Source organism: Pelophylax lessonae, assembly GCF_965119305.1.
Source record: "Pelophylax lessonae genome assembly, chromosome: 9".
Taxonomy (NCBI): domain Eukaryota; kingdom Metazoa; phylum Chordata; class Amphibia; order Anura; family Ranidae; genus Pelophylax; species Pelophylax lessonae.
The window spans coordinates 272600226-272612520 of record NC_138776.1 but is presented as its reverse complement, the minus strand read 5'-3'; the positions used below and the strand labels follow the sequence as shown (position 1 = coordinate 272612520).

At 46.8% G+C, this 12295-nt stretch overlaps 2 protein-coding genes across 2 annotated transcripts in view; both read right to left on the bottom strand.

Moving 5' to 3' along the window:
• Positions 1 to 12295, bottom strand: part of LOC309562616 (uncharacterized protein) — a 679009-nt gene that overhangs the window by 255780 nt on the left and 410934 nt on the right. Inside the window, 1 exon segment of the mRNA XM_082266869.1 lies at positions 9217 to 10886. Within this exon segment, the coding sequence (XP_082122995.1) occupies positions 9217 to 10886 (1670 nt within the window).
• Positions 1 to 12295, bottom strand: part of LOC309562621 (uncharacterized protein) — a 478591-nt gene that overhangs the window by 64556 nt on the left and 401740 nt on the right. The window lies entirely within an intron of this gene.

Here is a 12295-nt window from a genome sequence, read left to right as displayed (position 1 = left end):
TTTTTTGTAATGTTATTTTACTATATAAATCATTAAAAATGAAATATTTTTGTGTTTTCCATAGCTCTTGCTATGTCTCTCAGTATCTTTTATGTGTTTAAATGAGTTTCTATTGTTTTAAAAGTGTGTTTAAAGACCTTAAAATGCTTTTACACGTACAGTGACAGTAAAATAAACATGCCTACAATGCATTTTAATAGGGTTTTTCTATTTCGCGGATTTTCACTTTTCGCGGCTGGGTCCGGAACGTAACCCCCGCAATGGAGGGGGGTTTACTGTATAATCATTTTTAACATAGCCACTCTGCCTGCTACAGTCAAATCTTGAACCTTAAGTTCTCCAATTTGTCGTGACAAAAGTGTCCAGAAAGGGTTTATAATTATAATCATAAAGTTGGGAAATAGATGAAGTTAAATTAATCCCCAACATTGGTATATACAAAGACCATGTAAAGGAGAATTTTTCGGTTATATGTTTCTGCACTGACGTGCAGGGCCGTCTTTACCGCAGGGCAAAAGGGGCAGCTGCCCAGGGCCCTGTCAATCTTTAGGGGCCCAAAGCAGAGCTGACCCTTAAGCCCCAAATCGGGAGCCCCATCAGCGCTGACCGCTGCGGCTTGACAGTCACTTTATGTGATAGAAGCCGGCATCTGGCTGGGCATGGCATCGGCGCCCCCGCACTGCTCTCTAGCAAGGAGCGAGGAGTGGGCGGGGCCGTGAGCTCCCCTCGCGCTCTGGCCCCGCCCCTGTCCGTGAATGGTGTGTGGCGGGAGGATTAGAGCCGATAGCCTGTCATGTCACGCAGCATCGCAGGCACTGATCAGATCGGAGCTGGCCAGGACGGACCGGACCGGACCAGGTAGGTCTTTCTCCTCCCTAGGGAGGGGGGAGTTAATGCACATGACAGCATTTAATCCAGTTAGTAAATCCTGACCATTCCAGGCTCGGCACTGCAGCCTGGAATGGTCATGATTTACTAACTGGATTAAATGCTGTCATGTGCATTACCCCCACCCCCCCCTGGGAATGGAGTGGAGTGGGAGTGGAGTGGGGGGGGGGGGGGATAATGCACATGAAAGCAGCCTGGAAGGGGGCACTCTGGTCTGCATTGAAAGGGGGTACGCTGGTGTGCATTGAAAGGGGGTACACTGGTCTCTGCATTGAAAGGGGGCACGTTGGTCTGCATTGAAAGGGGGCAAACTGGTCTGCATTGAAAGGGGGCACGCTGGTCTCTGCATTGAAAGGGGGTACGCTGGTCTCTGCATTGAAAGGGGGCACGCTGGTCTGCATTGAAAGGGGGCACACTGGTCTCTGCATTGAAAGGGGGTACGCTGGTCTGCATTGAAAGGGGGCACGCTGGTCTGCATTGAAAGGGGGTACGCTGGTCTCTGCATTGAAAGGGGGTACGCTGGTCTCTGCATTGAAAGGGGGTACGCTGGTCTCTGCATTGAAAGGGGGTACGCTGGTCTCTGCATTGAAAGGGGGCACGCTGGTCTGCATTGAAAGGGGGTACGCTGGTCTCTGCATTGAAAGGGGGTACACTGGTCTCTGCATTGAAAGGGGGCACGCTGGTCTGCATTGAAAGGGGGCACGCTGGTCTGCATTGAAAGGGGGCACGCTGGTCTGCATTGAAAGGGGGCACGCTGGTCTCTGCATTGAAAGGGGGTACACTGGTCTCTGCATTGAAAGGGGGTACACTGGTCTCTGCATTGAAAGGGGGCACGCTGGTCTGCATTGAAAGGGGGCAAACTGGTCTGCATTGAAAGGGGGCACGCTGGTCTCTGCATTGAAAGGGGGTACGCTGGTCTCTGCATTGAAAGGGGGCACGCTGGTCTGCATTGAAAGGGGGTACGCTGGTCTCTGCATTGAAAGGGGGTACGTTGGTCTCTGCATTGAAAGGGGGTACGCTGGTCTCTGCATTGAAAGGGGGTACGCTGGTCTCTGCATTGAAAGGGGGCACGCTGGTCTGCATTGAAAGGGGGTACACTGGTCTCTGCATTGAAAGGGGGTACACTGGTCTCTGCATTGAAAGGGGGCACGCTGGTCTGCATTGAAAGGGGGCACGCTGGTCTGCATTGAAAGGGGGCACGCTGGTCTGCATTGAAAGGGGGCACGCTGGTCTCTGCATTGAAAGGGGGTACGCTGGTCTCTGCATTGAAAGGGGGTACGCTGGTCTCTGCATTGAAAGGGGGTACGCTGGTCTCTGCATTGAAAGGGGGCACGCTGGTCTGCATTGAAAGGGGGTACACTGGTCTCTGCAATGAAAGGGGGTACGCTGGTCTGCATTGAAAGGGGGCACGCTGGTCTGCATTGAAAGGGGGTACGCTGGTCTCTGCATTGAAAGGGTGTACGCTGGTCTCTGCATTGAAAGGGGGTACGCTGGTCTCTGCATTGAAAGGGGGCACGCTGGTCTGCATTGAAAGGGGGCACGCTGGTCTGCATTGAAAGGGGGTACACTGGTCTCTGCATTGAAAGGGGGTACGCTGGTCTCTGCATTGAAAGGGGGTACGCTGGTCTCTGCATTGAAAGGGGGCACGCTGGTCTGCATTGAAAGGGGGTACGCTGGTCTCTGCATTGAAAGGGGTACACTGGTCTCTGCATTGAAAGGGGGCACGCTGGTCTGCATTGAAAGGGGGCACGCTGGTCTGCATTGAAAGGGGGCGCGCTGGTCTGCATTGAAAGGGGGCACGCTGGTCTCTGCATTGAAAGGGGGTACGCTGGTCTCTGCATTGAAAGGGGGTACGCTGGTCTCTGCATTGAAAGGGGGCACGCTGGTCTGCATAGAAAGGGGATACACTGGTCTCTGCATTGAAAGGGGGTACGCTGGTCTGCATTGAAAGGGGGCACGCTGGTCTGCATTGAAAGGGGGTACGCTGGTCTCTGCATTGAAAGGGGGTACGCTGGTCTCTGCATTGAAAGGGTGTACACTGGTCTCTGCATTGAAAGGGGGTACGCTGGTCTCTGCATTGAAAGGGGGCACGCTGGTCTGCATTGAAAGGGGGCACGCTGGTCTGCATTGAAAGGGGGCACGCTGGTCTGCATTGAAAGGGGGCACGCTGGTCTCTGCATTGAAAGGGGGTACGCTGGTCTCTGCATTGAAAGGGGGTACGCTGGTCTCTGCATTGAAAGGGGGTACGCTGGTCTCTGCATTGAAAGGGGGCACGCTGGTCTGCATTGAAAGGGGGTACACTGGTCTCTGCATTGAAAGGGGGTACGCTGGTCTGCATTGAAAGGGGGCACGCTGGTCTGCATTGAAAGGGGGTACGCTGGTCTCTGCATTGAAAGGGTGTACGCTGGTCTCTGCATTGAAAGGGGGTACGCTGGTCTCTGCATTGAAAGGGGGCACGCTGGTCTGCATTGAAAGGGGGCACGCTGGTCTGCATTGAAAGGGGGTACACTGGTCTCTGCATTGAAAGGGGGTACGCTGGTCTCTGCATTGAAAGGGGGCACGCTGGTCTGCATTGAAAGGGGGTACGCTGGTCACTCCATTGAAAGGGGGTACACTGGTCTCTGCATTGAAAGGGGGCACGCTGGTCTGCATTGAAAGGGGGCACGCTGGTCTGCATTGAAAGGGGGCGCGCTGGTCTGCATTGAAAGGGGGCACGCTGGTCTCTGCATTGAAAGGGGGTACGCTGGTCTCTGCATTGAAAGGGGATACGCTGGTCTCTGCATTGAAAGGGGGTACGCTGGTCTCTGCATTGAAAGGGGGCACGCTGGTCTGCATTGAAAGGGGATACACTGGTCTCTGCATTGAAAGGGGGTACGCTGGTCTGCATTGAAAGGGGGCACGCTGGTCTGCATTGAAAGGGGGTACGCTGGTCTCTGCATTGAAAGGGTGTACACTGGTCTCTGCATTGAAAGGGGGTACGCTGGTCTCTGCATTGAAAGGGGGCACGCTGGTCTGCATTGAAAGGGGGCACGCTGGTCTGCATTAAAAGGGGGTATGCTGGTCTCTGCATTGAAAGGGGGTACGCTGGTCTCTGCATTGAAAGGGGGCACGCTGGTCTGCATTGAAAGGGGGTACACTGGTCTCTGCATTGAAAGGGGGCACGCTGGTCTGCATTGAAAGGGGGCACGCTGGTCTGCATTGAAAGGGGGTACGCTGGTCTCTGCATTGAAAGGGGGTACGCTGGTCTCTGCATTGAAAGGGGGTACACTGGTCTCTGCATTGAAAGGGGGCACGCTGGTCTTTGCATTGAAAGGGGGTACACTGGCCTCTGCATTGAAGGGGGTACGCTGGTCTCTGCATTGAAGGGGGCATGCTGTTGGGGTGGAGAGCTAAATTGCATGGGGGGGGGGGGCCAAGAAAATGTTTGCCCAGGGTCTATTCCATATTAAAGACGGCCCTGCTTATTAACACCCATAATCTATAGAAAACTAGGACCATTGCGCTAACCGAGGGGTCTGATACTACAAAAAATTAATAAATGAGTGAGAATATAAAACCGAAAAAGCTGCCAACCTTAATCGGTGTCCCCACCGTGAAATAGCAATGTGTATGGTGAACAAGATCGGCGCTAATTCAAATAAATATAGTGTTGAATAATGTTCACATAAATGGTGCTGAAGATAATGCAAAAATATATCGGTATCCAAATACTTATATCCATAGTGCATAATAAAATACAATCATGAATGACAGAGTGCAAAAGATGTCCAAATTATATTGTGTAAATACGAACAGATGATGAAATCTCCGAACAATCGTGTAAATCAATCCTAACGATGTCCCTGCACATGTGTGGTGCAAGTGAAAATAAAACTCATAAAAGAAATGTGCAAAAAGTTCAAATAATAATCCCAAATGGATCGTGCTGAACCAATGATCTTATAATTAGCAAGAAATTCTTCCAATATGATATATATCTTGATGGTCAAATAATATCAACTGTAAGACCAAATCTTCTTCTCACATTCGACTATAGATAGGTGTGCAACCCACCAAAAAACGCGTGTGTATAATCCCCAAGCTCATAGGTACTGTTGTAGACTGGATGGATGGTGGGATCCTTGAAGCCAGCGATCACTGATCTCCTCTATTGCCTGGCCACATGTAGATACTCCGCTGAATAGTAGTGCATCAAATGCCAAAATCGAGCCTCAACACTGCAAGCTCTGGTGGTCGACGTGTTTGGCTGAGTTTCACCATCATAAGATGGCTGATGCACACGTTCGTATTTACACGATATAATTTGGACATCTTTTGCACACTGTCATTCATGATTGTATTTTATTATGCACTATGGATATAAGTATTTGGATACCGATATGATTTTTGCATTATCTTCAGCCCCATTTATGTGAACATTTATTCAACACTATATTTATTTGAATTAGCGCCGATCTTGTTCATCCTTCCACAACAACACCCATAATCTGTGATTTTTGTAATATTTCATTTGTAATATGATACTGCACTAAAATCATTTATCATTTTCTCTACTTCTATTAAAGATGACGCTGGATTTGTAATGATTAACATGACATCATCAGCAAATAAGCTAATCTTATGTTCAACTTCAGCAACTTTCCAGCCTGTTATCTTCGCGTTACTCCTAATACTCTGAGCAAAAGTCTCCGTAAGCAACGCAAAGACAACTGGTGAGAGGGGACATCCCTGCCTAGTCCCATTGGTTATCCCAACCGATTTAGATAATATTCCCAATATAAGTACGTTTGCTGTTGGACTAGAATAAAGAGCCATTATATTTTTTTTTAACCACTTTGCCGCCTCTAACTAGAGCTCTACTGCGGCAAAGTGGCTCTTGTAGGTCTGACGACGTAGACATACGTCAGCAGACACTCCCCCTTCTCGGCGGCGCGCGAGCGCCGCCGGAGGCTCGCTCCCGCTGTATTCAGTCACAGCGGGAGTCGGGCCAGGGGAGGAGCAGCGGCAATCGCCGCTGCTCTTCCCCGATCGTCGGGGAATCGAGTCTGGAGATCCGCCCGCTTGTGTAAACAAAGCGGACGGATCTCCTAAGTGACAGGCAGGGTCAGATTGCAGGGTTCAGCATAGCTGAACCTGCGATCTGTCCTTGTGTCAAATAGTCACCTCCCCCCACACATGTCAGTAAGCACCAGGCATACATTAACCCCTCCCTCTCCAATAAAATTAACCCCTTCCCTGCCAGTGTCATTTTTACGGTAACAGTGCATATTTATAGCACTGATTACTGCAGTAATGTCACTGGTAACCCCAAAAGTGTCAAAAATGTCAGTCAAGGGTCCGATCTGTCCGCCGCAATGTCGCAGTCCCGCAAATAAAATCGCAGATCGCCGCCATTACTCGTTAAAAAAAAAAGCACCAAAAACGACAGAAATCTTTCCCTTAGTTAGTAAACGCAATAACTTTTGCGCAAACCAATCAAAATATGCTTATTGTGATTTTTTTTACCAAAAATATGTAGCAGAAAACAAATTGGCCTAAAATGATAAAAAAATTTAGATTTTTACATTTTTTTGGGGGAATTTCATATAATAAATGTGAAAAATATTGTTATTTTTTCAAAATTGTCGCTATTTTTTTGTTTATAGCGCAAAAAGTAAAAATAGCACAGGTGATCAAATACCACCAAAAGAAAGTTCTGTTTATGGGAAAAAAAGGACGTAAATTTCGTTTGGGTACGGCGTTGCATGACCGTGCAATTGTCAGTTAAAGTCGCACAGTGCCGAATCGCAAAAAGTGGCCCAGACGTAAGACAGCAAAATCCTCCGGTGGTAAAGTGGTTAACCAACCCACAATCCCAAATTTATGCAGCACCACCTCCAAATATCCCCAATGGATCCTGTCGAACGCCTTCTCCGCATCCAAAGAAAGTAGCAGGGAAGGCATCCGACAGGATCCCATCCGTGTCAGCAGATTCAAAAGTCTTCTCGTGCCATCAGGAGCCTGCCGTCTTGGCACAAATCCCACCTGGTCTGCATGTACCAACTGGGGTAAAAACTTCTGCAATCTACTTGGCAAAGATTTTAATATCTACATTTAATAAGGCGATTGGCCTATAAGATGAAGGGTCCTCAGTATCCTTTTTTTTTTTTGGGGATTGTGACAATTAATCCCTTCAACATTTCCGATGGGAATGTGCCAGTGGAGGCTGCTAATTTAAATACTGATTTTAAGTGGGGAGCTACTTCTGTAGATAAACTTTTATAGAATTCATTGGGAAACCCGTCCTCTCCCGGTGATTTCTGATTGGGGAGTTTGATGATGACTGAGCTAATTTCCTGAGTTGAGAATGGTTGGGATATTGAGCTCAATTGATCCTCTGTAAGTTTAGGTAACGAAATCTGTGCCAAATAGTTTGAGATAATCTCTTTGGTAGGTTGGGGGATAGTTGTATCCTTTTAAAGATCATATAATGACTGATAATAATCTGCAAAGGCGTTGGCAATATCTCTAGGATTTGTTAACCTCTTATGTGAATGAGGGTGTAGAAGTGATTCTATTTTGCTACCAAGTTGTTTCGTTTTCACTTTTTTTAGTTAACCAACGTTCCACCCTATTACCCAGGCCATATTCTTTAGCTTTAAGGACCTTCAGGTGATATTCCTGTTTATTTAACAAAAGTTAAATAAACAAAATAAATAAACAAAAGTACTCCTGACCACTGCACTCTGTACCCTGGTCTGTATATGATATACTCCTGACCACTTCACTCTGTAAACTGGGCTGTATATGATACACTCCTGACCACTGCACTCTGTACCCTGGGCTGTCTATGATATACTCCTGACCCCTGCACTCTGTACCCTGGGCTGTATATGATATACTCCTGACCACTGCACTCTGTACCCTGGACTGTATATGACATACTCCTGACCACTGCACTCTGTACCCTGGGCTGTCTATGATATACTCCTGACCCCTGCACTCTGTACCCTGGGCTGTATATGATATATTCCTGACCACTGCACTCTGTACCCTGGGCTGTCTATGATATACTCCTGACCCCTGCACTCTGTACCCTGGGCTGTATATGATATATTCCTGACCACTGCACTCTGTACCCTGGGCTGTATATGATATACTCCTGACCCCTGCACTCTGTACCCTGGGCTGTATATGATATACTCCTGACCACTGCACTTTGTACCCTGGGCTATATATGATATACTCCTGACCTCTGCACTCTGATAACCTGTGTAAGCTTTTAATGCATCTCCTGTGAGCTATTGTTGGGTATTGAAGTTTGCTGTCATTTCACCGACACTATTTTTTTCTGTTTAATATTGTTTTTATTATAATTTTACTTTCAAATGATTACAGTGCAAAAAATCAGGAAACAGTAAAGATGCAAATCTGATTGGTCAGGAAAATGACTTGACTGGAATGTGGAGGCGGAGTCTGTAATAATTTGTGTAGAATACAATACACGACGTGTTACATTATTATAACAAAGTATTGTAGAAAAGATCACACCATAGAGAATGGGGGAGAAGGAGAAAATAAACCCAGAAATTATGGGGAAATTTGTGTACGAGGAACACCTTAACAATCACCACCATTTTATTCTCCGGGGCCTCTGTTTTCAGAAAATATATATTTGGGGGTTTTTAACTAATCTTCAGGCCCAAAATGTCCAAAAACGGCTCTGACAGTGAAAGGGTTAATATGAGCTAGATAGGATCACTCTGCTGGGGTCACATTAGATTTGTATAGAAATTCACCCCGTGAAAGTGCACGTACATTCCTTCTCTGTGATGGGGGGAAAAAAATTAATGTTCTTAGGCCATTCGCTGTGCTGGTCGAAATGGTTTCCATTGATTTAAAATAGAAAGGATTGCATTTGGCCACTAGATGGAGATAATTTCTAAGGTACTTAATGCCATCCAATGGCCAAATGCAATATTTTCTAAATTTAAGTCAATGGTTGGTAATAAAACCAGAGTGCCAGATTTTTGCCACGAGATGGAGCCAATGATCCAATATTTGTCATGACCAGACGAATGCGTGTCACATTCGTTCAACAGTTTCGGTACAACATTTCATCCATGTCTTTGGTGATCTCTGATCTCCTTATGAAGTGTTTCTTACATGATGAAGATCAGCCATGGAGTATATTAGAGGTGTATATCAGGGTGTGCTTCTTCACCACATGTCCACCAACATTCATATAGAAGACATTTCCCGCACTCAAGGCACTAATACTACTCCAAGGTTGTGTGGGATCCCTGATGTACAGGAAGACAGGCTTTCAGTGAGGACCATTTCTCTCACTCAGGACAGGAATACGGCTTCTTCCCCGTGTGATATCTCTGATGTGTAGAAAGAGCGGACTTTGCTGAAAAACATTTCCCGCACTCAGAACAGGAATACGGCTTCTCTCCCGTGTGCAATTTCTGATGTTTGGAAAGACTGGATGTCTCTGAAAAACATTTCCCGCACTCAGGACAGGAATAAGGCTTCTCTCCGGTGTGAGATCTCTGATGTCTGGAAAGAGTTGACTTCTGTGAAAAACATTTCCCGCACTCAGGGCAGCAATGTGACTTCACCCCTGTGTGAGATTTCTGATGTTTAACAAAATTTGATTTTGTTACAAAACATTTCTCGCACTCAGAACAGGAATACGGCTTCTCCCCTGTGTGCAATCTCTGATGTGTGGAAAGACTGGACTTCTCTGTAAAACATTTCCCGCACTCAGAACAGGAGTACGGCTTCTCCCCTGTGTGCAACCTCTGATGTCTGGAAACATAGGACTTCTCTGAAAAACATTTACCGCACTCAGGACAGGAATACGGCTTCTTACCCGTGTGAGATCTCTGATGTTTAACAAGTTTTGATTTTTCTGCAAAACATTTCTCGCACTCAGAACAGGAATACGGCTTCTCCCCCGTGTGATATCTCTGATGTGTGGAAAGAGCGGACTTTACTGAAAAACATTTCCCACACTCAGAACAGGAATACAGATTCTCTCCCGTGTGCAATCTCTGATGTTTGGAAAGAACGTACTTTTGTGAAAAACCTTTCCCACATTCAGAACAGGAATATGGCTTCTCTCCCGTGTGCAATCTCTGATGTGAGGAAAGAGTGGACTTCTGTGAAAAACATTTCCCGCATTCAGAACAAGAATACGGCGGCTTCTCTCCCGTGTGAGATCTTTGATGTGTGTAAAGATAAGACCTCTGTGAAAAACATTTCCCGCACTCAGGGCAGGAAAGTGAATACTCCCCTGTGTGAGATTTCTGATGTCTGACAAGGTTTGATTTATCTACAAAACATTTCCCGCACTCAGAGCAGGAATACGGCTTCTCCCCTGTGTGCAATCTCTGATGTATGGAAAGACTGGACTTAAACGAAAAACATTTCCCGCATTCAGAACAAGAATACTGCGGCTTCTCTCCCGTGTGAGATCTCTGATGTGTGGAAAGAGTGGACTTATGTGAAAAACATTTCCCGCACTCAGGGCAGGAAAGTGAATACTCCCCTGTGTGAGATCTCTGATGTGTGACAAGGTGTGATTTTTGTGCAAAACATTTCCCACACTCAGAACAGAAGTACGGCTTCTCCCCCGTGTGCACTCTCTGATGCCTGACAAGTTTTGAGTTTTCTACAAAACATTTCCCACACTCAGAACAGGAATACAGCTTCTCCCCTGTGTGTGATCTTTGATGTGTGGAAAGATGAGACTTCGATGAAAAACATTTCCCGCATTCAGAACAGGAATACGGCTTCTCCCCTGTGTGAGATCTCTGATGTCTGAGAAGTTGTGATTTTTGTACAAAACATTTCCCACACTCACAACAGGTGTATGGCTTCTCCCCTCTGTGCAATCTCTCATGGCTGACAAGTTTTGATTTTTGTACAAAACATTTCCCGCACTCAGAACAGGAATACGGCTTCTCCCCTCTGTGCAATCTCTGATGTGTGGAAAGAGTGGACTTTGCTGAAAAGGACAGAACAACACTGTCCCTCACAGTCTGAGGTTCCTCAGGATAAGAGGAATACGATGGTCCGGCACTGTCCCTCACAGTCTGAGGTTCCTCAGGATAAGAGGAATACGATGGTCCGGCACTGTCCCTCACAGTCTGAGGTTCCTCAGGATAAGAGGAATACGATGGTCCGTCTACACTGTGTGGTGCCGGATGGACATTTGAGGTAGCCGGGTTTTCTCCTGGACTATACTGTGTGATGTCCTCATCTTCTACTTTACAGTCTGGAGACAAAGTGAGACAATCCTCTGAGGTTTTCCTCATCTCCCGTCCATCTACTAAAATAGAAATACAAAGATTATTACTAGACATCAGCAGATTGGTTTCCCTAAACCAGGACTCCGCCCACATCAGACAGCTTTGTCTCTGAGGATCTTACAATTCCCCCCTCAAGGTAACTAGTAAATGGGTCCTCTGATCTCCTACCAGTTCATTTCTTTATTCATGGACCTTAGTCAGAGAGTGAGGAAACAACAAGAACTGTCTTTTTTTAAATAAAGGAATTGTCAAAAAATTGTCTCCATGTTTTTATTACTTTTTGAAACTTCTTTGGTGAATGGATAGGGATGTAACCGATACTCATTGACATGAGAGGAGGGCCAGGATCTCGAGGCCCCCTAATTAAAGGGGGCCTCCAGATAGCGATAAGCCCCAACACTAGCAGACCCCCACAACCACAGCCCAAGGTTGTGGAGAAGAGGCCCTTGTCCCCTTCAACATGGGGACAAGATACTTTGGGGCAGAGTCCCCCGCCCCAAATCTCCCCTCATGTTGATGGCATGTGACCTGGTATGGTTCAGGATGGGGGTACACTTGCTTGTCCCCCCCTTTTTTTCTGGCCTGCATGTTGAGATAAACATCTGGTATAAATTTTGGGGGGGGACCCTAGGCCATTTTTTTTTTAATTTTGCCATTGGGTTCCCCTAAAATCCAAACCAGACCCAAAGTATGAAATTGGGCCGAACATTTGCCTGTTTGCCGAACACCCTGCAATGCACAGTGCAATCTGTGCCCTGATTGGGCAAAGCTTTGCTCAATCAGGGTGCAGTGTAAGCTGGTTGTTAAGAAACGGGGCCGGGAAGCTGGCCGCTGCATCCTTAACAACCGATTAGTCATCAGCGGTCAATGGGTTTCCCTGCCGATAGCTGAGTAAAAAAAAAAGTGCTGGTAAAAAAATAAAGAAAAAAAAAAAACAGCATGGGGTCCCCCCAGTCTATACCAGGCCCTCCCAGTCTAAAAGTGTCCGTCGAAGTAAATCCATCTTCAATCACGACGCCCGCTGGACCCGCAACAAATCGCCTCCCGGGAGGCCTCCCACCGACTGCTCTCTCTTCACTTTGACAATTCATATAGCCTGGATAAAGAAT